We start from the raw sequence: 25,675 nt of genomic DNA on the forward strand, positions 1-25,675 counted from the left end.
CTGTAGTACTTCAGTGCGTTGTTTCCCTTTTGTTGAGAATAAATTTACTGAAGAGCTTTGGAGTGCTCTCAGTGGGCCTGGAAGGAAAGTTAGAATTGGAAGAAAAGACACTTTTGTACCTTGGGATGTACCACTTCTAGGGTGCTCTTTTTCTAAGCAGAATAAAACGGGGCCTCTGGTGCTCCATGAGAACTCTCCTACTGTTAAAATCCTTTAAGATGTGCTTGTCTTGGAGGAAAACTATAACACAGAATAGAAATTTCTGTGGGATTATGGGCTCAGAGATCGGTGTAGGGACAATTCCAGACCTCGAGTCAGGATGCCTCTGTGATCCGTGGGCTGGGAGACAGCTCTGGTCCTCAGAAGATGATAAAAATAACCACGGTTTGTCAGCTGCTTCTATGACTTACAGCCTCAAACGCATTTTAACTTCAGTTTCAGATTGTCTTCGCTTATTCACTTATGGAATTGTGTGTTTTTCCAGCAGTGTTGTGACCTGGGGTACCACGCTAGCCTCAACAGAGCTCTCAGGACATTCTTGTCTGCTGAGCTAAACCTGGAGCAGTCCAAGCACGAGGGTCTGGATGCCATTGAAAATGCTGTTGAGAACCTGGATGCCAACAGTGATAAGCAGCGCCTGATGGAGATGTACAACAACGTCTTCTGTCCGCCCATGAAGTTTGAGTTTCAGCCACATATGGGTGACATGGTCAGTTTGTCTTGCTGCTCCAGCTCTGCCTGTCTGCTTCCTTCATCTTTGATAGATGGAGGCGTTGGAAGACCACCTGTTGGCCTCTATTTTTGGGAGGCAGAGGGGAGCCTTGCAAAAGGGAGCTGGTATGGAGATAAGAAGTGATGGATGCCTGCATGCAAGCGATCCTCACTTCTGCATTGTCACAGCTCCTGAAGGCTGAAGTGCTTAATTAAATATAGTGCTAAAAACGTGTTTGCTGTCTACATTAACCTATTCTTCAGGCCGTTGTTAATTCCTGCACCCTGAGACAGGCTCTGAAGTTAGAGATCTGAAGTGTGATCTGAAAGACATTCTCGTTCTGTGCTCCATAAGCTGGCTTGTGTTGATGTGTTTGGTGATCTCATCTCTGGCGATTCATGGAGCTGCTTAGTTTTGCTGGTGGCACTATTAAAGAGATGAAAGGAGAGAGCTTATGTGGGTTAAAAGATGAAAGCATAATACCTGGGCATGTGCTGCCAAGGTATCAGTCAGCCTGCTGGGTAGATAAAGCAGCTTTTATACTGCTTTTAAATAAGTGTTGCGCCACGGGGCTCCCAGAGGAGTGAGATGACCATCTCCTGGATGCCTTCCCACCTTCTCCAATTTAGCTAAAACTGGGTTGAGCTTCTGGTCTCATGAATCCCTTTGTAGCAGGTGATGTGTCTGCAGAGACCTTTGAAACGGAGTGGTGGTTTCCCAGAAGCAGTGTTTGTCTGCTTTTAATTACTACTATTATTTTTCTGTCTGTGTCAGTAATCCCATAACTTCAAGCTTCACAGCCAGTCAGTGATCAGCATCTCTCTCTGTGAGCCAGCCTGATTTCCAGAGACCTGCAAATGCCTCAGAAAGGACAACAGATAAAAGATGTAAACGCTGTTTTTTGGGACGTGGGTGTGTAATCTTAGAGCAGAAGCAGTTTATAATGGTGCTTTGTGCGTGTTCACTGTGAGCAGCCAAAGGATTTTCATTTTTGGCAATGAAAATCTCTCTTTACAGGTTTATCAAGATTGCAGGTACGTGGCTGGGAGCTGTTTAAATCACATAAGCTGAAACCAGCTCAGAAACATAAATAGGAACACATGTACCATATATTACTTCAGGTCAATTAGAGTTCTAGATTCTTCTCTTGAATAGTCAATAAAATCTGCAGGGAAGGTTTCTTGCCTCATCTTTTGTTCCAACAAATGCAGTCACTGCTTAAGGCAGAGATGAGGAGGAGCCTTCTGAAGGGAGTCCCTCAGACTGCAAATGACCTTCTTGGTTTTCCCATGCGTTGGGAATATGCTGTGAGACAGGGGGAAGAAGAACAGCCTGCACACTGTCATTGCTACCAGCTCACGTTGACAGAATCATTTATCACAGCCCTCCTCGAGGCCAAATGAATGTGATAGGTGCAGAAGTGGTCTTGCTCGTGCCAGATTAACTGTCCGATTGTATACATGCATTAATAAGACTCTAATAATAATAATAATATACAGTGAGAGCAATGTTTTCCTGCCTCGTGCTGTAATGTCAGGCTAATTATTAACAGCACGAGGCAACCCACAGTTGTGGCATTTTCCACAGGTGTCTGACCAGTTCTTTTCTTTATGAACTCCCCTGGGTTGATTAAGCAGCGTGCCTTTTGTGTGCCCTGTGCCTGGATGCTCTGCTCACGGAACCCAATTCATGGTGTGATGCATACCAGCTCGCCTGCTTCTCCTGGGGTTTTGGGGTGTGATGCAGCCTAACTGCTGTGACAAAGCACTTCCCGGCTTTCAGAAGATAGAACTATTTCACATCACTTAACCCAGCTAATTTTTCTAGTTAATTATGGATGTTCATGTCCTCTCTCTTTCTGATTAACTTTGGGACAATGGGGAAGTGGACTGGAATTTGGTAGAAAGCTCTTTGCTGATTGAAGTTGGCAGCTGATAAAGGTTTTTATGAGGCATTTTTGGGGGGGGGGGGGTGTTAATAATAATGAAGTAATTAAACTATTGTTGATGGTGGGTTTCCTGTAATCAGTGCTGCTTTTCTTCCAGGAGTCCCAGCTGTGTGCCCAGCAGCCGGTGCAGAGTGAGTTAGTGCAGAGGTGCCAGCAGCTGCAGTCCAGGTTATCTACACTGAAGATAGAAAACGAAGAGGTGAGCTAATTGACCCAAATCAGCAACCCTTCTGCTGTTTCCAGAGGGCAGTGGCAGCTAATTAAGGAAGAACGGAGTTGTCGTGCTCCTCTTCTATGAAGATTTCTAGTAAAATTCAAGAGTAAGGCAGCAGTATGTTAGCTTGTGACTTTGCATAAAGGCTGAGTGCGTGGAGGGGAGCCATTAAAATTTCCCCTACCCTTTTTCCCCCGTCCTTAACTCAATAGAAGTGGTTTTGTTGCAAAAAGTGTGTTTGGCCAGTTAGGAGGAAAAGCTGAATGTAATGCTTCAAATTGAAGTCAGTGAATAACGGAAGGTAAGAGCTAATTTTGGTTTAATTGGTCATCTAGGATGAGGAGAGTTCTTGGGCAAAATTGGCAACCCCTTTTTGTCTAAGAGGCTGATTGTGGCCCTCAGCAAAGATTTGCAATGCACCAAAGCCTTTTTGTAATCTCACATTTCTGTTACACCCAGTAGATGTAATTACAGAAGTAAGATGTTTATTTCTTTCTTCCAGCACTCCTTGCTTTGAGGTTAAATTTCCCTGCTTCCCTTCCTCACCTCAGCCTGTAAGGTTACAGCCCTTGTCTGACTGTATGTTCAGCATGCACCAAGCCTTCATTTGTAGGGATGGTGTTCTGTTAATGAGCAGAACTTGGACCTCATTTATGGCTCACAGGACGTGAAACAAGTAATTCTTGTTTATTAGTAAAATGCTCTGCAGCAACATGAACTCTTTCTTTGTTTCCCCACTTGCAACGTAGCTCCATTTTTCTCAAGCATTTTCCTTTATTCTTGCTGGCCAGGTGAAGAAGACCATGGAAGCTACACTGCAGACAATCCAGGACATAGTCACGATAGAGGACTTTGATGTCTCTGACTGCTTTCAATACAGCAACTCTATGGAGTCTGTTAAATCCACTGTATCAGAAACCTTCATGAGCAAACCAAGCATTGCCAAGAGACGAGCCAACCAGCAGGAGACAGAGCAGTTCTATTTCACAGTAAGGAGTTAATTTTCAGCGTGAGCACATGTAATGTTTTTAGAATTATGCTTGCAGGAGAGAGCAAAATAATGCTATCATCTTGCAAAAGTGCTTCTGTAATTGATTTTGGACAAGCAGAGTGAGCATATTAGGTTGTAAAAAGAGTTGCTTTGAGTTCTTTACAAGTATACTGGGATATGTTTGTCTGTTGATGCAAGTTTAGTGTGGATAAATCGTGTAAAATTTGATTTCTCCTCTGTCTGTGGGGAAAACAGCTATCAACAGGGCAAAGCTGCAGCAGCGTGCTGCTCCAAAGCTGCCACATCAGGCACCAGGCTGGCAGAAATACACTTGGGATGGGTTTCAGGCCTTGGAGATGTGAGGAGCAGCAACTTCAGGGTGTGCTGGGTGTCGGTGAGAGGGCAGGGCTGTGCAGCAAGGCGCCCTTTGTGTAGGGGAAAACGAAATGCCTGAGCAGTGCAGCGTGCGTGCAGTGCTGTGAAGTGAAAGAAAAACGTTGACTTCAAAGAGTGTAAGCCGTGCTGGAAGCCCCACTTGCTGCACTGCTGGTCAGGCAGGACTCACAGGTTGATGCAGTGATGGGAAGGAAATGGTAGCACTGAGTTGGAGCTTTCCACTGAAGGCAAGTTGTTGCACTTATGCTGGGATGGCTGTGGCAGAAGGAAGGTTTGTGTTCAGAACAGAAGAGGACAGCACAGGGTTGATGTCTGTGCTAAGCTAATGAAGCAGTGGAGGAGCAGCAGCAGCAAATTGATGGACATTTACAAGGGTGAGTGCATGCTTAGGACATAAGTGTTACACAAATCTCCACTGCTGATTGCTCTTGCAGCAGTGTCCTGCTGGCCCACCTGCAGCACCTGATCCCAGTGCCCTGAATCACTGCCTTGTTCAGAGCTGCTCCTGGGGGGCAGAGGGGAGGAGAACCGCTTTGCTTTCCAGATTGTAGGCAGTTAAGGATGTGGGACAGAGACAAAAACTGTGCTTCTCTGCAGCCTCAAAAGCACTGAGACTTATTCCCACGGGGTGGGGAGATAAGGGCTGTGCTTAGTGCTCCCACCCAGCCACTGCGTTGTGCTGGAAAAGTACTGGTGTGAGTGAGGGTGTGGGGAAGGTGTCAGGCTGCTTGCATTTGAGGAGATGCTGGGTGTGAAGGTTCACCTTCCCTGTCTGACAGCAGATTTTCACCTCCTTCGTTTCTTACAATGTGGAAACGATGTCATTTGAGGATGTTTCTCCTGCGTTGTGTCCGACTCCGCTGTGCTGTCAGAACTGAAATCCTGAGGAGTTCATCCATACTTCAGTTTCTTTTAATTTTTTTTTTTAATTAAGCCATGAATTGAACACTCGTGCATCCTTAATTCCTTCAAAAAAGAAAAAAGAAAGCCTTAATTTGTAATCACTGATTTTTTTTTTTCTTTTTTCCTAAGAGCACTACTAACAGGGTGCAGAACGACAGGCATGAGGAATACATGACATATGTGCTCCTTGCTGGTTGGAACCCTCCCTTCTCTCTCGTAACCCAATCCCTGCAGCTCTGCTATAGGCAGGCGATGTGCTCAGCGTCTGTTGGAGCTATTTTGAGCTGAGCCTTCTTGTGCTGCCTCTCCTCTCCTCACATTGGCTGTGAGGCAGCAGCTCGGCGCCTTCCAGAGTCGCATTTATCCTCAGATCCCCGCTTACACGTTTAGAGGGGGGTCAAAATTTGGTGCAAAAATGTAACTGGTTAAGAAAACACGCTCAGTATTGGCAAAGGGGGGCTGCAGAGGAATCCTGCATCATCTGATGCTTTCTTTCTGCCATAGCGACCCATGCTTGCTGCTGGAGCAACCAGAAAGCTGAAGCATTGCAATGGGAGGTGCTGGCACTGCCCAAAAGGAGTGGATCTCCTGATGTTTCTGTTTGGTTTTATCAACCAAAGGGACGTAGACTGTGGAGTTTAGCAGTTAATTAAAGCTTTGTGTTTAATATTGCTTCTTGGTTTGTACCCTGCCTTTCTTGGGGCTTGCATCCAGGTTGCTCCCATTGTACAAATACCATTTTTCCCCTTAAGGATTGATGGGCAATACCAGACCAGAACTGGAAGAAAGCGAATCATGTTGGGGAAGCTGAAGACAGGATCAGAACCTTGTGTTACAATGAGAATCTTCTCCTTGTGTTTGTGTTACAATGAGAATCTTCTCCTTGTGTTTGTGTTACAATGAGAATCTTCTCCTTGTGTTTGTGTTACAATGAGAATCTTTTCCTTGTGTTTGTGTTTCTAGCTCTTTTTAAAAAATATCTCATGTTTCTAAAGGATGGTCCTTGGTGTTTGCAGTGTCCTGTGCTGTATATTGAGTGTAAACATGTGCTAATTATAATATGGCTGGCTACTGTACAATGGTATTTCATGTGCTGCGGCACAGCAGAGAGAAATAATGCTGTTCTGAGCTGCAAAGAGATGAAAGAGCTGTAAAAACTGCATTTGCAGAGCTGTGAAAGATCAGGAGCAAGTGGGAAAAGTGGCTGTGTGATTGTATAATGTTTCTCCGAGGGAACAAATCCCAACTTCCATAGTATCTCTATTTGTTTTGCCCTGTTTTCCCCCCCCACCCAACGCTGTGTATCACCCAGAGTGGAGGCAGACGCGGTGTTTGACGAGTGAAGTGGGGTGAGAGAGGTTAAATGGGAGAATAAGCACAGTAGCAGCCTTTTAGCTGGGAGAAACAGATTGCTCATTCAGCTGGCGGTGATGCATTTCCATTTCCCCGTCTGAGGAGGAGATGTTTGACAGCTCCTCACATGTCTGAACGATGCCAAACGTTCCACTGATTCCACAGTGAGACAATAGGAACGGCACACAGATATGTATGGGCAGAGCAGTGGGTTTGCACCCACCCGGGGGGGGGTTTGATGCATTCTTTGCACTGCAGATCTCAGTGCAATCTGGTTCTTTGTCACTGCATTCAGAATTCATGACCTGCAGATGCAGTCGTAGGAATCAGCTGTCCACTCGTCACATTGTTTTCTTCCACTCTTCCAGAAAATGAAGGAGTATCTGGAGGGCAGGAACCTGATAACGAAGCTTCAGGCCAAGCACGACCTCCTTCAGAAGACCCTGGGAGAAAGTGAGTGGGGACCTGCATGCCTCTGCCTGCATTGCCCAGCTAACTGTCTAGAATTACCCAGCCAAGTGGACATTTTCACGTTTCACGAGTTTCCTTTTTCCAATCCTGATGGAGAAGCCAGCTGACCTACATGGCTGCTTGAATAATGGGGAACAGAAAGAGCTTAATGAGTCATTAGCGTGCGTCGCTCATTGGGTAAAACGAAGCGTGTGCCCTCTTGCTCATCCTGACCCCTCCCCATTTGTGCATGTTCTGCTTCTCACTGAGTAATCCATATTGAGTAAACCTCGTGACTTCCAGATCAGTGATGAGTTCCAAAGCACTGCCTCGTTAGGTGGGTCGGAAGGTTTGCTCACGTGGCAGCTCGGCTGCTTCCAACCTCTGGGGTTCAGTGCAGACTGAGCTCGTGTAAGTGAACGTGGCTTTTGTTTGGAGAAAAATGAATGAATTTTGCAACGTGGAAAATATGTTGGCCATCTGCATGACACTAGGCATTTGTTACTAGGGTCAGAACAAAGCAAGATTTCTTTTCCTTCATGTTATGGGCAAATTGTGTTGGCCAAACATTCCTGAACTATGCATCCAAGTTTCCATAGAAACCTGACTGCCTCATATTTGCAGAGGAGAAGGTTTGAAGGTCTGGATGTCAGGTCACAGACTGGTTCTGGGTTTCTAGGCCAGGGAAGGGCTCGTGGTTGTGACTTAATGGGACTCCCCACCGTTTGTGCTGTGCAAATCTTCTGAATGGAAACTTAAGCAGCATGTGGTCCTTTAAGCATTTTGCTTTCGTTTTAAAAATTACACTACAAAAAAACAAACAAACAAAAAAACTCCACTGCTGCAGTAATTAAGAGCTTCATGTTTATCAGACCCAAACTGGAAGGTAAGGCATGAAATGAATCTTGTGCTTGGTAGAGGTTCTCATCTCTCTGTTAGTCTGTAAAGAAAGGTGGATTCAGGGCTCTGTGTCCTTGAGGTATGATTTCTGCTTCTGAATATCTCCCAATGACACTGCAGTGCCCCTGTGAGTGATGACATTCCTGGATCTCAGTTGATCTGTGCACCCAGCCCTATTTTCTCTTACCCTGCCTGTCTCTCACAGGGAGCCCAGGCTGTGCTGGGAGCAGGAAATGAAATGTGATTTCTGCATTGCTATGTAGTTGTAAAGGCTGCTTCTGTTCTTGTGTGGTTGCTTTGCAATAGCAGAGCTTAGCTGCTCTGTAAAGGGCCCAGTGTGTGCTGGGCTGAGCTCCAGCAGCTCCCAAAAAACGTCTCTTCTGTCACCTGTGAGATCAGAGGAGCTGAGAAAGCCAGGCACATCGTGTGTTGCAGTTAGCAGGTTAATGGTATGAGCTGTAGCCGTATCGAGGCTTATTCATAAAATGGCACTTAAATGACACGTGGGCAAATAAAATCCCTTTCATGAGTCCCAGGAACACGTTTAGGAGCTTTGCTGAAAAACGTGCATGTAGCTGCATGCCTTCTGTCCCCAGAAACTCCTGGGTTTGTTTTGGGTTTTGTTCTTTGCCCCATTCTCAGGCAACTTTTAATAGTCCTCTTGCAAGGTACCTTAATCTAAAGGTGAAAAGTTGCAGTAATAGAAATAGCAGCAAGTCTTCCTGGGTACGAGCAGTGATGTCCCTGCCTGCTGTATGCTTTGCAGGAGCCCCTTGATGTTGCTGCAGCCATGGAATTTATATATATGAATATTCCGTGATGGAAATGGGACAGATGGCTGGAAATTCTGCTTCAGAATAACATTTTCATGTAAATTATGCACTGTTTGGGCTTTAGGTGGGGAAGGGAAAGCAGCTATCAAGATGCGTTCAACTCATTGTCAGCCATCAGCAATGAGCCACGTCCCTCCTTCGTTCCTCCTCCTCCTCAGGAGCAGGAAGGCATTGCAGGAAGGTGGATTTCCAGCTCAGATCAGTGTGGTTTTGCTGATGCTGGCCTGGCCAGAGTGATTCCCACAGCCCACACTGCTTCTACGTCTCTCACTGTGCTATTTCAGAACGATGCTGCATAGGCAGCAGTTGTTAGCTTGGCTGCTTCCTCACAAACTCAGTGCAAGTCAATGGAACGTTTTTATAGATGTTTGTGGAAAATATCATTAAACGTCTGCCTCCCAAAATAGCCTCATGCAAGCGAGCTTGGTCCATGGGCTAACAATTCTGCAAATGTTTCCAATCTTGCTAAGTGGCTTTATAAAGTATAATCTCTCTCCCTAGCAATTCCCCTGGGAAAGGGGAGGGCGGGAGAGGTTGACAAGCCCAGTTTTTTGGCAGCTAAAGTCACCAATTAAGAGTGCACAGGGAACCAATTTCCAAAAACAATGCTTTCTAAAGAAAGAGTGCTGGGGCAGCCCGAGCTGTTCTGTGCTTTCCTGGGGGGCCGTGCTCTGCTGACCTCCTTGGCAGTGCTGCAGGGATGCTCACATCCAACCCTCCGACTCTCCTTGTCCTCCTCCTCCTCCCAGACCTGGCTCTGCAGAGCAGCAGAAGGTATTTTCCCGTTCCTCTCCCCTAATGATGGTTTTTTTTTTTTCTTTGTCTCCACCACAGGTCAAAGGACTGACTGCTCTCTCGCCAGGTAGGTGTGGCACAAAGGCTCACTTTTGCTGCAAATCAATTGCCAGCTCAGGATATTCATGTGTTAGAAAAAAAAACCTCATTTCACTGATGTGCAACCACATTCCCATCCTTAAATACCATTGCAACACGTCAGTACGGAGTGGTGGTGCTTCTGATTTTTGTCCTGTGCTCTGCTCTGCAGTGGAACTGGATTGCAGCAAGCCCCAGAGAATCACCTCCTCACTTGTAATTAGGACCAATCACCGAGCAATAACTAACCTTCCCTTGATGGGGGTTTTTATAAAGCATAACAAATGTCTGTCTGCAGATGGATGGGTTTGGGGAGCCGGGCTGTGCGTGGGGGCTGTGCATCATCCTGCCTTGTAACAAAGGGAAGGTGATTACTGCTGATCCACAGCCATTACTACTTTTCAGATTCCTCACAGCAAAGCAGAGCTGACAGGTCCTAATTAGTGCCTGACATCTGTAATAATAAAATATTATTCATCATGAAACAATTTTAAATATCAAAGAATCATTACTGCTAATAGTTTGAAATAGGCCTTATTGTCAGTGACAGCCCATGGAATCTGCTTGCTTTTTTTTTTTGTTTTCTTTTGTTTTTGTGGTTCATTCAGTGTTTTTGATTTATTTTTTTCCTAAAAGGAATTTCCCCTGAATTAACAATGTTTTTTTTTTGTTTTGTTTTTTTTTCCCTCCAAATTGCAGTTCTAATCACCTTATTTATAATTCAGCAGCCATCTGCTTGAATGAGAGGCATTAGGGCCTTTCTCCCACTATCTCCCATATTTTTTACCAGGGACTATAGGAATCTTAAACCCCAGTAATAAATCTTAGGGCAATATCTTGGCAAAGGAAGGCTCCTTCCTTGTTTCCCTTTTTGTTAAGGCAATTAATGTCTTCCAGCATCACTAAATGAGGCCATCATGATTTGAATCGAGTTGGCTGAGCCTGGCTGGTGTTGGGGGGCACTCATTTATGTGTCTGTTTGAAGGCTCTCCCATGCAGGCACAGGGCTTTGCAGCGATGCTCTCTGGCAGCTGCTCCCACCTGCTCCAATTCATAGCAAACTTCACCTCGAGTGAGGAGCGGATGGAACAGATTTCCAGATGGTTGGAATTAAAGCGTCGAGGGGAATCTTTTGTCAGAGCGTTGGGCTCCCTTGTGTCTGTGTCAGGTTCGTGGTGATTTAAAGTCACTTAAAATCCTACGAAGTTCCACACGTTGAACGAGAAGAAGTCGTTATGATTCGTATATCTGGCTCCTTCCCTCCCAAATCAGCATGACTTGGAATACCAAGCAAGAGCTATGATAGTAGAGAATTATCTTGACTTTTTCTCCTCTGTTTTTCCTCTGGCATCCATGGGCTGTTCTGATCTCATCAGCGGCAGACGCAGCTCCACTATAAGAAAGCAGGTAATCAGTATTTGCTTAAGTAATGGGGTGTGTGTGTGTGCAAATGAGGATAGATGGGAAACTGAAGCCTTTCCATCCTTTTCTTCCACGTCCCATTTCACCCTCCTTTAAATGGAACTGCTGTCTGCTAATTCACTAACTGAAATCAATAAACAGATCCGCAGCCTCCCTTCGTTTTCTTTGACAAAAACTTCAAAAGGGGTTTTATTCTGCCAGTGTTTCTGAGGGACCTGGAACCAAAGAAGCCAAACAGCCTTGAGCTGTCTGCACGCTCATGGTTTATGGGCTTCATGCTGCTCTATTTCTTTGTCCCCTTTCCCTTTGTTTTCTCTCTGGAATGCTATTAGAGCAGTACCTACTTGCTTGTTGCCTCCATGTAATGAAGATTTACAACAGCAGTGCATCGGTTTGCTGGCTGTAGTGAGTCATTTATTACTTTTTAGAACCTAAACAGATCTGGAACTGCACTGGAGCAGAACGTGGCAGATGAAAGGACACATTTGCTCTCCGTTGCTTCCCCCCAATGCACCCCACCCCACTTCTTCCTTTTTACTTTCTGCAGCACATTTGAATATGAGGAATGTGGAGATCTGTATAAAGCAAAGCTCGTGCCCATAGCAGTGCTATCAAGAAGGTCTGAGTAGCCTTGCAGTCTTGGAGCACGTTATGCTCTGGGCTTTTGGAGGCTTGGAGGTTTGCCTTCATCACCAGTCACTGTACTGGGGCCAAATGAGAATTTCTAGTCCTGTTTTTGTTTTTCTTGGCTTTTTTGTTTGTTTGTTTGTTTGTTTTTTGTTTTTTGCCATCCCTCTGCATTCTGACTGCTATTCTTTTGTCCCCATTGTGCAGGATTCCTCTCAAGCCATTCCCCTGGTCGTGGAGAGCTGCATACGGTTCATTAGCAGGCATGGTGAGTTTGTGGGCAAAAAGTTTCCTGTTCCCTCTCTCTCTATATATAACTACATCTATCTATCTATATATATAACTTTATAGACATAGAAGCCTTCTGAAATGCTCAGAGTAGCTTGGGACATGATACTTACACAGATGGAGACTGCAAGATAAAGAACTAGTGCTGGCTTTTTGCTATGTGCTTGGTGTTGTGTGTGCTCCTAATTCCTCCAGGCTGCTGCAAATAAGTGATGCTGTAAAGGTAGAGCAGTAAGCTGTGCTTCTGACAACGTTCCTTTATGAAATAAGGTTCCCATCCTGAAGTACCACTCACACCTCACCTCCCTTCACCTTGTTTTGGGATGTGAAATGTGGCTTTCACCACTAACAATTGTGCTTCTTGTAGAGGAGGAGGAATACTCCCAGCACTGAATGTAGGAGGTCAAGTAGTGAATTAATTGCTTGCTGCAATGAGATGATTTGTCCCTGTTTCTGAGGTTAACTTCACAGCTTTGAATGCTGTAGAAGATTTTATAGGTTTGTTTTAATTTGTTTTCATTTTTAATCAATATCATCTGTTGGTAGCACGCGAAACAGCTGTTAATTAACATATGTAGAAAGAGGTTGCATTTATCTTCATTAACCAAGACAGAGCCAAATAGCAGGTCCTGTTTCGTTTTCCTTGTCTAATTACCATCTCACATTAGAAACTATAATTGGGAGTTCCATTCTCATCATCACCTGGGAGAGCCAAGGGCTGTAATCCTTTACTAAGGCCATAATTGGACATTTGCTGGAGAAATCATTGAATCCACATTGCGATGCAAATCAGAGCATGATGAAATGAGAGGCATCAGGAGGTTTTATTTTTAGAAGTGTGTTCCTGGTTGGGTCATTAACAGACACGTTTTCCAACAAAGCCAACTGACTTCTGCACAGTATGAGATGGTGGCCTGAAGATTCAGCCTGCAATGAGGAGGAAGATGCTTTTAGACAACAAATCCACTTGAGTGGGAAGGAGCCATACAGCTGCTGTAGGAATTAATGTGGTTGGAGGTGGCCTGGCTGACATTTACAACTGCTTTCCTCTATGGGAATGGGATGAATGTCATTCCCCTCCTTGCTTCTCCACGCTCAGAGTTGTTTCTTTTTGCTGTTGTGAAGCTGTGTCACAGCTGCTAGCTGCAGCACTACAGAGTTCCATTGCATTGTGATAAGAACAGTAACTTAAGCTGAGAGGAACAGCAGTGCACAGATGCATTCAAGAGAGCTTATTAGTTTATGGTTGTTGTTATAAATAAAGCAAAGGCCTTGCAACACTTTCAGATAGCATGCAGTTAAAAGCTTCAAGTGAACACGAGTTGATTTTGCAGATGTGAAGAAGACTTGGTCCATGGGTTGGTTTGTGATGGTTGGTGCTAATCTTACACCAGGCAACCATACAGTCGTGGTGGTGGGATGCTGGAACATCTCACCTACTGACAGTTGGTTTTCATGGCTTTGCTAATGGTGGTGTTTAGCAGGAGTGGCTTAAAGAGCATCCTGGAGCCCTGGGTTTGGGTGGTGCTGGGGAGTGGAATGCTTCCATTCTCATGGGCTGCTTTGCCCTGGGCCATAGCATTGCTCCTGAGAAGCAAGCTGCTTCCTCATGTGGTTGGCACTGTTGTACTTCTGGCTGTTAAATTATTAGGTTGTGATTTTTCTCTGGGTTGTCAAATCCCATGGGATCCTCCAGGGTACAAGATGGCACGCATGGCTGCTATAACCAAGGTATTGTGTCAGTTCCTTGAGAAGGGTTAATATTTTTCCTCAGTGCTGCTGTGTTCTGTTCCTGTACACATCCACGCACGTGCACAGTATGTAGGAAGACTGTTTTTCTCAGAGCATCCTTGTTTTGGTCCATGTTTCTTACATTTCCTGTATCACATACGCTGTAGTTGAGCAGGGTGCCAGCTTGTTGATCAGCATCTCTCGTTGCCTTTCAGGTTTGCAGCATGAGGGAATATTCAGGGTGTCTGGATCGCAAGTGGAAGTGAATGACATAAAAAATGCATTTGAGAGAGGTAAGGAGGATCTTTTCCAGTGTCTCAGAAATGATTGCCAAAGGTGTCAATGTGTCAGAATGTTCTGGAATGGTGTTTTTTGAATGCAACTTGCATTCTGTTCCTGTAGTTTTTTTCCTGAGTGGCTGTAGCCCAGACACCTCTCTGGTGCTCATTAACCTTGAATTCTCCACGTTGTTTGGCATCATGCTTTCTCTCTTGTAGAGTGTATAATAAATATTCTGAACTCAATCCTCGCTCATGTCCAACAGCTTATTGATTATTTGCAGTGCTGTAGAATAGAGAAGAATTCATTATTGGTTGTGAATTATTTTCCTGCCCATCCCCTGCAAGCTCTGTGAGCAATTTGTTTGCTGGAGGACGAAGTCTTATGTATTCCATGTTCTTAGAATGCAACTTGGCTACATTTATTTTAAATATCAGCAAATGAGAGTAAGCTTCAAGATGCAGTTAACATGGTGTAGCTTTTAATAGATTTCATTTTTTTTCCTATGTAAAGAACCTTTCCATACAAAGGCATAGAATGACTGGGAAGCTCCTGACTCATCAGCTTCTTGCTGGGCTGCTCTCTCGAGCTGAGCAGGTTCAGAAGAGCTTTGCACTCAGGCAGTCCTTGCAGCCCTGCTCTGGTCACTGGAGACAGCAGAGCTTGTGTTAAATTTCTGTGTACATCACTCGTGGGAGAAATGCTTTCAAACTGAAGGAGGAAAAATTTGGATTGGATGTAAGGAAGAAGTTTTGTACAGTAAGGGTGGTGAGGTGCTGGAATGGGTCGTCCAGACAGGTGATGGAAACAGCTGAGGTCAGGCTGGTGGGGTTGTGAGCACCTGAGGGGCTGTGGGTGTCCCTGTTGGTTGCAGGGGAGTGGGACCAAATGGCCCTTAAGGGTCCCTTCGAACTCAAAGAACTCTAAAATAATATAGTTGGTACATAACTGAGCTTGCTTTTGGGAGAGAGCAGCAGCAAGCTTTTGGGAAGAGGATTTTAATGGACAGCGTGGCATCTGATGTCACCCACCTTTATCTCCATCAGTTTGAGAACAAAAATTCTCAAGGGCAGAGAAGGCAGAAACGTGTGTCACAGTGTGAGTAGAGGCTTGATATCAGTTAGCCCCTTTTAAATAAAAGGAATAGCTGTCATCTTGAGAAAGCAGCCAGTTGTTCCAGCACTAATGTGCAGAAATAAATGATTTCTTGCTTCCTCTCACTTGTTTCTCTGATATACAGGACTGACAAAGTTAACAGTAATGTCCCTGCAGTTTATTACTTCCTCCAGAACCCTTGGTGGCAGTTAATATCAAGGATAATGCTCTGGTTCTTAGTGCCCATTTATTATCTGGTGTATTATTAAGATTATAGGCAAGCTTTGGAAATTCCAGTCACATAATGGATATATATAGCTTCAATCTGAGGTTTGCCCCGTCATTAAATCTAATTATATGCAATGGGGAGTTTTCCATAGGGAGCAACTCCTTAAGTGGGCATCTTCTGTCACACAAACACTGGTATATCTGCAGTGACAAATTGTTTGTCCCAGAAACAGCCCCTGCAGTTGAGCACAAGGTGTGTGCTCCTGCTGAGCCTGCTTATGATGCTCACTGCCCTCTCGTGTGTGCACTGAATGCAGTTGGCCTTCAGTTGTGAGTTTGCTGCTGAATGTTGCCCTCAGTAATGGCTTGGTGAAGCTCTCACCATATCAGAAACCTGAGGTTTCCGTCAGAGGTTTCCCTTCTTGACTGCTGCCTTCAGGGAGCTCTGCCTCATTGCTGTTAATGCAGCTGGAGGAGCTGGGATGAACTCTGTGCTGCATGAATTTTTTCCTCCAGCTGAGTTGCATCCTTCCATCCCGATTGTTTTCTCCACTCTTCTGATCTTTCTTGCTTGTTTCTTTGTCGTGAAGGTGAAGATCCTTTAGCTGGGGACCAGAATGACCATGACATGGATTCAATAGCAGGAGTTCTGAAGCTCTATTTCCGAGGGCTGGAGCACCCTCTCTTCCCCAAGGACATCTTTCATGATCTGATTGCCTGTGTCAGTAAGTACAGATATAGAAATGAACAGATTGTGAAGGCTGTATTGTGGATTTGTCTGACATAAAGGTTTGTGCCAGGATTCTTCAAAAAAGAATAGAGCAAAATCCTCTCCTTATGGGGAAAAAAAAAAAACAAAACCCTGATCTTCAGGACCTCTTATCAGAAGGTGTGAGAAATGTTGCTTAAGAAACAGAAGGTGTTTCCAGCAGGGTTTCCTCCTGGTGCTAATAGATCTGCTGCCTGTGTGCTGACACTCCTGCATGCTCTGTTCTGCAAGGCAGTAGCCATCTGCCTTTGGCTTGGTTGCCACAAGGGGCCATCTATTGCCTCTCGTTACAGAATTTCAATCACAAGAGCAGTGGCAGTCTACTTGTTAACATTTTTGGTCGTTTCTAAAGGTGGTTATGGTGGGCAGGGGGGTCTGTGTTTTGATATTGGAGTAACCTCATGTTACACAGCCTCACCATTGCTGTGTTGCTTAGAATGAAAGAATGGTTCCATTGTCCTGGTGGTGAAATGGCCTTTGCAGTGGTGGCCTTTGAAGCAAAGCAAGAGATAACTGCTTCTAAAATGACTCGTGATTGTCTTCTCCTGATAAATGCGTTTACAGAGTTGAATTCACATTACATAAGAAGAAAAAATCTGCTTCCAAATAAGCTCCCCTTTCTGGGATGATTTATGCTGCCCACTTGTTTCTCAGTAGGCTGCTGCACACAGAGCTTTTTGCCTCACCCTTTAACTATGTTAATTCTCCTTTGAGTGTTGTACAGTTTCTCTTCTTGAACACCCACCTTTCTAAGCTAACTTGAATGAACTATTGTGCCAGAGCTATTGAAGGAGATGACATCCAGTGCTCCCACGCTAGGAAGGAGCCTGCAGTGAGCTTTTCCATGTTCTGGGCCCTTAATTGCAAAGGCGTCACACACAGGACCTGCAGCCTTTGGCAGGCAGCTGGTGAATCCAGGAAACAGTCTGACCCTTGTGCTGTGCTGGCTGCATGTTTTCATATTTTTACCTGGGAACCATCTCATATGCTGACTGCATTTGGACTCGGTGGCAAGTTGGGATGTGGTGATAACTCAGTGATGCTCCTTCTTCCTTTCAGCAATGGATAATTTGCAAGAGAGAGCGCTCCACATCCGAAAGGTGCTTCTGAACCTCCCTAAGACCACTCTGATCGTAATGAGATACCTCTTTGCATTCCTCAATCAGTGAGTACCTGCTGCAGAGCCAGCCTTGATGTTGCTGCAATCTGAGCAACGATTTAAAGCACAAATGTCACTAGATGACTCCTGCATCTGTCTTTCCTGAGCTTTTGAGCCTTGCTGACATTCCTCCAGATGTTAATGCCATCTCAAAGGAACTCCAGCAGTGGAAGTGAATAATGTTGCTGGCAAACGAAGCGAAAAATGATAAGGAGGGATCAGAAATTGCATCCCATGCCAGCAAGGAGCACTGTGCACTAAAATAGTATGACTGACATAACTGTTTTAAAGCTGTCCATCAATGCGATGGGTTTGTTGGGCAGCCCAACAGAATCATAGAATTGCTCAGGTTGGGAAAGACCTGAAAATCATCAAGTCCAACCGCAGCTTCCTCCAGCACTGAGGTCTTGACACCTGGGGTAGCACAGAAGGAAAATGTCCTACCTGAGAGTTAGCAGTTTAAATATTCCCCTGCTGAGGTTGGTAGTGTTGAGTGATGCTGCTGTTCTTCATCACGTTCATCTTAACAGCAGGAGCAAAGAAAAGGAGAGATTGCATCGGGATGTGTTTTAAATCTGCATAAGGTGGTTAAACTATAAACGGGGATTTGAGCAGGGCTGGGATCAAATCAATAAGGCTGTTAAAATCTCGTTGAGGTTTCTATTTCATCTCTTTGTTATGCTGTCAGTCTGTCTTTTTTTCACAAAACCCCAGCATATTCGAGTTCCAGGAAAACAGCTTCAGCAGCAGGAAGCCCAAAGCCAACCTTCCTCACTCATCTGTGTTCTCCAGCAGATGATGGTGGTGATGATAACATTTTCTGCTTTTAACCCTCCTCCCCACATCTGTCTCTTGCAGTTTATCTCAGTTCAGTGAAGAGAATATGATGGATCCCTACAATTTAGCCATCTGCTTTGGGCCAACGCTGATGTCGGTGCCTGAAGGTCACGATCAAGTCTCTTGCCAAGCCCACGTCAATGAACTGATCAAAACCATCATCATCCAACATGAGAACATCTTCCCAGGACCGAGGGAGCTGGAGGGTCCAATGTATAGCAGAGGTGGAAGCACTGAGGATTACTGGTATGATGGATTCCACTGAGGGGAAAATGAATGGGTGCACGTTTGTTTGCTGCTCAGAATCCTCCAGTCATGCATTTTGCATTGTCTTAAGTAGGATTCGGACATCTAGCCCAGCCTCTCAGATTCAGTGTAATGCAAGAGAAGGTGTCTCTGCTATCTCTGGACAGTCATTAACTTAGAAAGTCTCTCCAGTCCTGGTTTTGCATTCTCTGGTTGTGTAGAGTGGCTTTAATTCAGAGGAAGGATCGCTTGCAGCCGAACCCAAAAAGCTGTGGCATGGTCGAGTTTTCAGGGCAGCTCTGATGGTGGGGGGAGGGAAGAGAGAGGAATGCAAAATCACCATTTCCATCCAGCTTAAAGCTCGAGAGGCCTGGCCTCGTGTTCAGTCTGAAAGCAACATCTGGAAGCAATTCAGCCAGCGCGGCTCCTGTCATCTGCAGGGGAAGGTGGGGGAGTGGGGGAAGGAGAGGAGGAGGTGTTTTCTTTCCTACTGGCTGGGGCTGATCTCTCCCACTGAAAATGAGGAATGTTAAGTCGTGTCCTGCTTCTCCCCCCATCCCCCAGGTTCCCTCCTCCACTGTCCCAAGAATGCAAATGATTATTTTCATATACTAAAATAAATATATTTTTTTAAAATGAAGTCACTCTGGTGACAGAGCTGCCCTTGTTTTCCTGTCTTGTTCCAGAGTAATTATAACTATCAGCTCATTCCATGTATGTGCAGTGAGAAGCAGTTATTTCTCACTAACTGCTCTATGCAGAATTCTTACCAGTGTCTCTTTTGGAAATACGATTTCTTCATTCTGACATTTCTAATTAATGTTATGCATAATTGGATTGTGCAGGGGGAAAAAGACTTAAGAATTCTTAAAACCTTCAAGAAATACACCAACAAAAGTCTTTGTCCTGTAAGGTGGAGGGATTAACAATGTTAAATGCCCAGCACAGTGCAGTGTGTGCAGCAGTTCACACCAGGATGTAGGATGCAGCACGTCCTGCAGAGCAGTACTGCTTTCCTGAAGGCACTTTGCCCTTCCCAACCGCCCTGACGTGAGACCCTGCTGAGCACAGAGGGGTAAAAATGAGCAGGGAAGGCTACTTATGATGTGAGGAAGAAGCAGCTGGTTCCCACTGCAGCCTTCCCACAGCCCCGCTGTTCACATAGCTGCTGGTTGCTGCCCACAGGGCTCCGTGCTGCAAAGCATGCCTGAAGCAGAGGGAAGCCATGCAGCTCAGCTCATTCATTGGGAGTGAAGCCTGTGATGTTTGTAATTGCACTGTGCCACTTGGCTGCTCTCGGTATTTTGCCTTGGAGCTTGCAGGCTGTGTTGCCCTGTGGGTGGACGTGCCATGGAGGTCAGAAGCAGCTTGCCTGGGGCAGGGTTTGGAGTTGGTGGTGGAAATTCAGGGCCTGTGATGCAGGCATTTTTGAAATACCGCCTTGCTTCAAGCCCAGAGCTTTGCTGCTGTCTGTCTGTCCGTCTGACAGCGCAGAACAGCTCAGTGTTAGCAGCATATTCAGCCTACGTGCTGGCATTGCAGGGAAGAGGACAGCACAGAGATGCTCTGGCAGCACACCCAGCTGCACTGAGCCCTCACCATGATGTCCAGCAGCCCCAGGTTCTCCTCCCACACCCTGGGCTTGCAGGCTGTCCCTGCAGTGCAGGCGGGTGCTTTGGCACTGAGTGCTGCTGGAGGCACGTGGGCTTCTCTGCAATGCTTAGCTGTGCAGCGTTGGCTGTATGCGACATTACTTCACAGTCTGCACGAAACCTTAACCCTCAGTTCTGTGTTCCCTTTGGGACCTCCGTTTGGCCTTAAATCCTTCTGTAAACTTTATGAAGTAGCGTGAGGGCTTTGCAAAGGATGGGAAAGGTTGGTTCTGAGGCACTGACTCAGATGTGGATTATGTGGGATGCTAGAATTATTCAAACCTTTTACCCCTTCTTTTTTTTTTTCCATTCTCTTTTAAAGGAGTAGGAGAGGTAGGTGTTCCTGCAGGTCCTGCCAGACTCTGTCTTTATATAAACATAAATGAGTACCCCTGGTGGGTTTGGTGCTCTGTAAATAAAGATTGCAGGCAATCCGTCTAACTGGTGGGATGGTCTGGGCAGCCTGTGATGAAAGGGAAGGAGGGAGATGGCAAACTCAGACCTGGAAATATCACTGTGAATTTAGAAATAATTTCCCCCAGGAAGTGGCGGCTATCTCATCAGTCACATAATGAGCTAATTAGAGCAGTGGAGATGATAGCTGGGGGAATCGTTCTGGCATAGCAGAGAGGAGCTAGACCCAATGTGCCATTGCTGTCTGACTCCTAAAGATCTCCAGAGCCCTGGGCTGCAAGGTTGAAGTTACGCTGTTCTGACAGCATACAGAAGCTGTTCAGTTTGCTTAAGCAAATCAGAGCTTGCTTTGGTTGGGTTTTACAAGCTGACTTCAGCATGTGCAAATGCATCCATCCCAGTGGAACCTGGCTATTGACTTCCCAAACGAACGTTCCTGATTATCTTTGTATTTTTTTATTTTTTTTTTGTTAAATGAGGGAGCTCAATGAAGCACTGTCTTGTTTTTTCTTTTTTTTTTTTTTTTCCCTCTGTTGCAGTGAAAGCCCTCATGGAGAAAGAGCCTCTGCAGAGGATGCAGTGCAGGACGTGGCTGTGGAGCACCACACCAGCGATGACGGTTCGTAGCTGCCATGGGGATAAAGGAGATGGAGCTTTGCAGTTTCAGTTCAAAGTTAAACCTAAACTGGGGTTGAAATCATAAAGCATCATGTACAGCATTTGTTCCCCTTGAATCCTGCACCTTTGTAAAGCAGCCCTTTTTGCCAAGCGTTTGTCGATTTAGCAGCAGGCCTGGGCACACTCCAAGCTGCTGGAGGATTTTGGAGTTGGAAGGCACGAAGGAAGGATGGAGCCAGAGGCTGAGTGTGCTTCAGCGTGCTCTCCCACTCCTCTGTGTGTGTGTGCCAGGCAGTTCTCCTCCAGTAGCTCTCGGCACGGGAACTCGGTGCCTTGAGCTGCAGTGGTTCTGCTTCATGGAAGCAAGCAGACAAAAATCCAGAACTGCTCACCTTCCCCTGGGAAGACAGATTTTGGGGCAGGGTCCTGGTGGCATCTCTGCTTGATAATTTTTTGGTCTTCCTAGGGAAACTCCATTACCCTTCTTGTGGCCTCATTAGTAAAAAGGGATACCAGCTGTGAGAACTGCCCAGGATTTCCTAAGGTCTTGGGGTGGCTGTTACACCTCCAAAGCCTCTTTCTTCAGTGGGGAACAGCTGCATGTGAACACCATGTGGGACAGAGGAAGATTACATTATTGATGTGAAACCGGTCCCCAGAGTATAACAAAGAGTGTAACCAGCACGTAAGGCAGAGTGACCGAAACAGGATGTAGTATATTTAATTCTTTTTTTGACCCCTTGCAATTTTCTTAAAGTCTTGATTTTATTTGTGATAGTCTCAGCTGTAAAGATGGGAGGAGGATGGCTTTTCCTTTCAGCGAGGTGCTGTCATTTCAATCTTCATTTGGTCATTCATCATCTTGGTCTTCAGCCATTTGCTCCGTAGCCCCGTCATGCTCCTGTGCTGCCTTTTGCTCTCTCTGCTCCACCAGCTGTCTAACAAACCCTTCCCGTGGCACTGCTGTGCTCCTGCTGGCTGCATGATGTTTGTGCACCACTAACAAAGTAAGCCGTGTTTGAGCACTGCCCAAATGCTGCAGAATCAGTGCTCCTGCTGCAAGGTTGGTCATTGTCACAGCGACTCCTCACCAAGGGTTGTTGGGAGGAAACACCACGGGGTGTCCTTGCACTGTTTCTGCGTGGGGTTTTTAGGTCACTTCTGCAGCCAGGAGGGCACAGTGATGGGAAAATGAGCAGCCAGAGATTAGAGATTGACACTGCTTTGCAGCCTCTGGAACGGGATGGTGTGGGGCCCCTGTGCAAGGTAAAACTTGGAGGCGTTTTGGATGGAGTTCTGCAACCTCCACGGAATATTCCATAGGAAGTGTAGTTGGGAGGGAGAGTTTGGCACCGAAGCAGAGGGAAAGCGGGGCCTCCATCCCTTCTGCAGGAGCAGCAAGGGCTCATTGAGCACGGACTCTCCTGGTTCTTTGAGTTCTCTGCACTGCAGGTGTACGCAGCAGCAGTGCTGCGGCTCGGGTCACTCAGGTTTGAGTTGTTCTCTCTCCTTCAGCCTTTAGATGAGACCTTTAGTGAGGCTGGACCTGGTCCTCCCAAGGCACAGCCTCCATCCCAGCAGCACTGAGGTGCAGATGCTCGGCCACGTGAAATCTGCAGATGCATTTTGAACAGCAAAGGAGCATGCAAGGCTGCTAAATGGAAGGAAACAAACCGAACTTTAGCAAAATTATTTAAAAACAGGCTTTCCAGACTGGCAGGACTTAGCCTGACTGGTTCTTATTCTCACAGCTTTCTGCTCTGGGCATAAGTGTAGTAGGAAAAAGCTACTGGAAATGAGAGGCTAAAATCTCTCCTGGATGAAAGCCAGAGTCCTAAAAGGCAGATTGGAAACATAAGAAACCTGAGTGCTGCTCTCATCTGGAACAATAAACACTTGTTAATGAAACAGAATTTACAGAACCGCAGCCCCGTCGCTTTCGTAAATGGAGGGGACACCAAAAAACAGAATTTGTTTTTTTTTAATTAAAAATATGAATTAAACACGATGAAGAAGCTGGCTCCAGAGGCAAAACAAGCAAGAGGAAAGCAGGAGCCAAAGGCAGATAAGTGTGTGCTTTGGGGAGTCTGGAGCGAGGCTGCTATCGCAGGCTTTGCACCCATGCTGGTGGCCAAAGGCTGATAATGGGATTTGTGAGGCTGGCCACAGAGTTACTGAATTGTGTCATTTGTGATAATTCCTCTCCGTCTGGTTCAGAAATGAAGGAATTCAGTAGTGGGGGCTCAGTGTGGCTGATGGTTCTCCTCTCACCACCAGGTCATGCTTTGTAGAGAGAGATGCTCTCTGGGTGCTGCTCCCATCCCGCACCCTCAGCTGTGTCCCTCTGGGGCACCATCAGTGCTCTCAGATGGGTTTACCCTACAGGTGGTCTGTGGCCCAGCTGCTGCTTGGCTCTGTGCTAGGAGACCTAATTTTTGAGTGGGTGCCCCCTTAAGGAGTGATGTGCAAAGCTGTGGCCCGTGTTTGTCCTTCAGATCCTTTCAGGCTGCAGAAGCATCCCGTAATGCTGATGGAGATCTCGGGACAAAATAGCACATCTCCCTCCTGGAAAGGAACCACAGTTCTGTTCCCCTGAGGAGGAGCTCTGTTTCCATGGCTGTGCTAGAAAGCTCCTTTCAAGTAATTAGCAGCTGAAGTCCGCTGGGGCCGTGTGTTTGAGCTCATCTCCATTCCCCTGATTCCAGCATAGAATCGGAAGCTGGTGTAATACATTCAACGTTCAACCAATGACAGATTATTATTATTATTTTTTAAGTCTTAAAAAATAATCCCCATGAATTTCCTATTGATTTTCCCCAGGGTGTGAACGCCCGCATTCTCCCTCTGCATAACGTGGGTCCCTCAGGGACTCAGATCAGCGCCTGGCTGCAGACACAGCATGGCAGCAATTCACCATGGAGCTTATCAGCTAGGAGCCATCAGCAGGAGCACGTGCTGCGTGGCTCTGAAGCAGCTGCACAGTGCAATTTGTGGGTCTGCATAGGCAGCCGTGGGGTGGGTGCTGTGTTTTCAGTGGTTCCTGCAGCACTTCCATGAGCACAGCAGCCTCCTGTGGTAGCAGAGCCCATTCTCCTGGGCTGGGTGAATCTCATGGGCAGCAGAAGTTTCCTTCTGAATAGCTGCTTTATTTCCAAAGCAGCTTGGAATCAGAGGTTTCCTTCCTTTAAATGCTAATAGCAAATCCTGCTTGCCAGCCCAGAGGTGTAGTTGAGCTGCCTTTCCGAAACCACGTAGGCAGAATTTGTCCTGGGCTGTATCTTACTGCTCACTTTAAGATATTAATTTTGTCATTTGTCGTTTCCATCTGGATGCCTGAATTGCTGTCAGTGGGTTTATGACATAAGAAATGCAGCTGTGGCTGTAACACAGTGATCAGATACATCTGAGATTGCAGCATCCTCACATTGTAGGGACACCCCTCTGAATCTTTCTGCTCTCTGCTGCCTTAAAGCATTGCTGTCCTGTGTTCCACGCTCTCTTTTTGCAACAGGTATGAACTGCTGAATGCTTTCTGATCCTGAGCCCTTAGGATCAGGATTCTGTTTATTCCTGTTTATTCCTTTCTGTCTCCTAGAGTGTGAGCCCATAGAAGCAATAGCGAAGTTCGACTACATTGGCAGGACTGCACGAGAGCTGTCCTTTAAAAAAGGAGCTTCTCTCCTACTCTATCAACGAGCCTCAGATGACTGGTGGGAGGGACGCCACAATGGGATTGACGGCCTCATCCCTCATCAGTACATCGTCGTTCAAGACACGTATGTTACGCTTTCAGTCCATCTGCCAGATGGGCTTGCCTAAAATCAGGTGTGGAGTGGAGCGTTTGTGTCAAGATGTTGGCACCGTGTGGGGAGAGCTCATCCTTCAACCTTCCCTGCAAGGAGGGGATCCTATTGAAACGAGCCGAGGTGTCTGTTTGCATGGAGATTTTAAGCTTCAGTGTGCAGTAAAGATTTGCTCTGGTGCTGGAAGGATGCAGAGCTGGGATCTGCTGGTTGCTTGCAGAATTCAGGCTCTCTCGTTTGAAAAGATGTGTAACGAAGGGTGCTAGCACAGTGCTGTTGTCTTGCATGCGTTTGAGATTCCGTGCTGCTGGTCCTGTGCTGGTTGTGATTTCCTTCCCTCCTCCTTCCTAGTGAGGACGGTGTCTCTGAAAGATCCAGTCCGAAGTCAGAGATAGAAATAAATTCTGAGCCACCGGAGGAAAAAGTGACGGCCAGAGCTGGTGCCAGCTGCCCCAGCGGGGGCCACGTGGCAGACATTTACCTTGCAAACATCAACAAGTAAGGACAGCCTTGTGTTACTCTGTGTAATTGTGAAGGTATTGGTGACGAGTCCCATAAAATATTCCCTTCCCTGAAGAAGGTTAACGAGCGCTTCCCCCTTTGTTCTCTGCTTTTGCCTCTTCCAACTGGCTCGCTTTTTGCTGTCCTCTTTCACTGATGTGGCCAATGCTCATTTAAAACCCCACTGGCTTCTGTTCCCTACCCCTGAGCTGCCATCTGTTCCTGTTGTCCCAAATACGTCCTGTTTTGTAAGCAGAGGATACCAAGAAAGGGAGGGAGATGTGGAATGAAGTCCTCAGAACCACGTGTCACCATTCCTCGTTACGTTCCTCTGCTGTTATGTCTCGTTTACACATCAGTGTTGGGGTTTTGTTTTTACGGGGCGTGGGACAATCTTGCAGAAAGCATGGTCACACATTGTGTTGATGGCACA

General features: G+C 46.1%; 1 protein-coding gene across 1 annotated transcript in view; it reads left to right on the top strand.

The window, feature by feature from the left end:
• Positions 1 to 379: 379 nt before the first annotated feature.
• Positions 380 to 25,675, top strand: part of SRGAP2 (SLIT-ROBO Rho GTPase activating protein 2) — a gene marked incomplete at its 5' end in the record, with an annotated part of 35,158 nt that continues 9,862 nt past the window's right edge. Inside the window, 14 exons of the mRNA XM_019623239.2 lie at positions 380 to 709; positions 2,758 to 2,859; positions 3,666 to 3,863; positions 6,886 to 6,970; positions 9,535 to 9,562; positions 10,950 to 10,980; positions 11,830 to 11,890; positions 13,857 to 13,934; positions 15,834 to 15,968; positions 17,072 to 17,177; positions 18,030 to 18,254; positions 20,860 to 20,939; positions 24,534 to 24,714; positions 25,093 to 25,239. Of these exons, the coding sequence (XP_019478784.1) occupies positions 380 to 709; positions 2,758 to 2,859; positions 3,666 to 3,863; positions 6,886 to 6,970; positions 9,535 to 9,562; positions 10,950 to 10,980; positions 11,830 to 11,890; positions 13,857 to 13,934; positions 15,834 to 15,968; positions 17,072 to 17,177; positions 18,030 to 18,254; positions 20,860 to 20,939; positions 24,534 to 24,714; positions 25,093 to 25,239 (1,787 nt within the window). The remainder of the gene's footprint in view (positions 710 to 2,757; positions 2,860 to 3,665; positions 3,864 to 6,885; positions 6,971 to 9,534; positions 9,563 to 10,949; positions 10,981 to 11,829; positions 11,891 to 13,856; positions 13,935 to 15,833; positions 15,969 to 17,071; positions 17,178 to 18,029; positions 18,255 to 20,859; positions 20,940 to 24,533; positions 24,715 to 25,092; positions 25,240 to 25,675) is intronic.

Source organism: Meleagris gallopavo, chromosome 28 (assembly GCF_000146605.3).
Source record: "Meleagris gallopavo isolate NT-WF06-2002-E0010 breed Aviagen turkey brand Nicholas breeding stock chromosome 28, Turkey_5.1, whole genome shotgun sequence".
Lineage (NCBI taxonomy): Eukaryota > Metazoa > Chordata > Aves > Galliformes > Phasianidae > Meleagris > Meleagris gallopavo.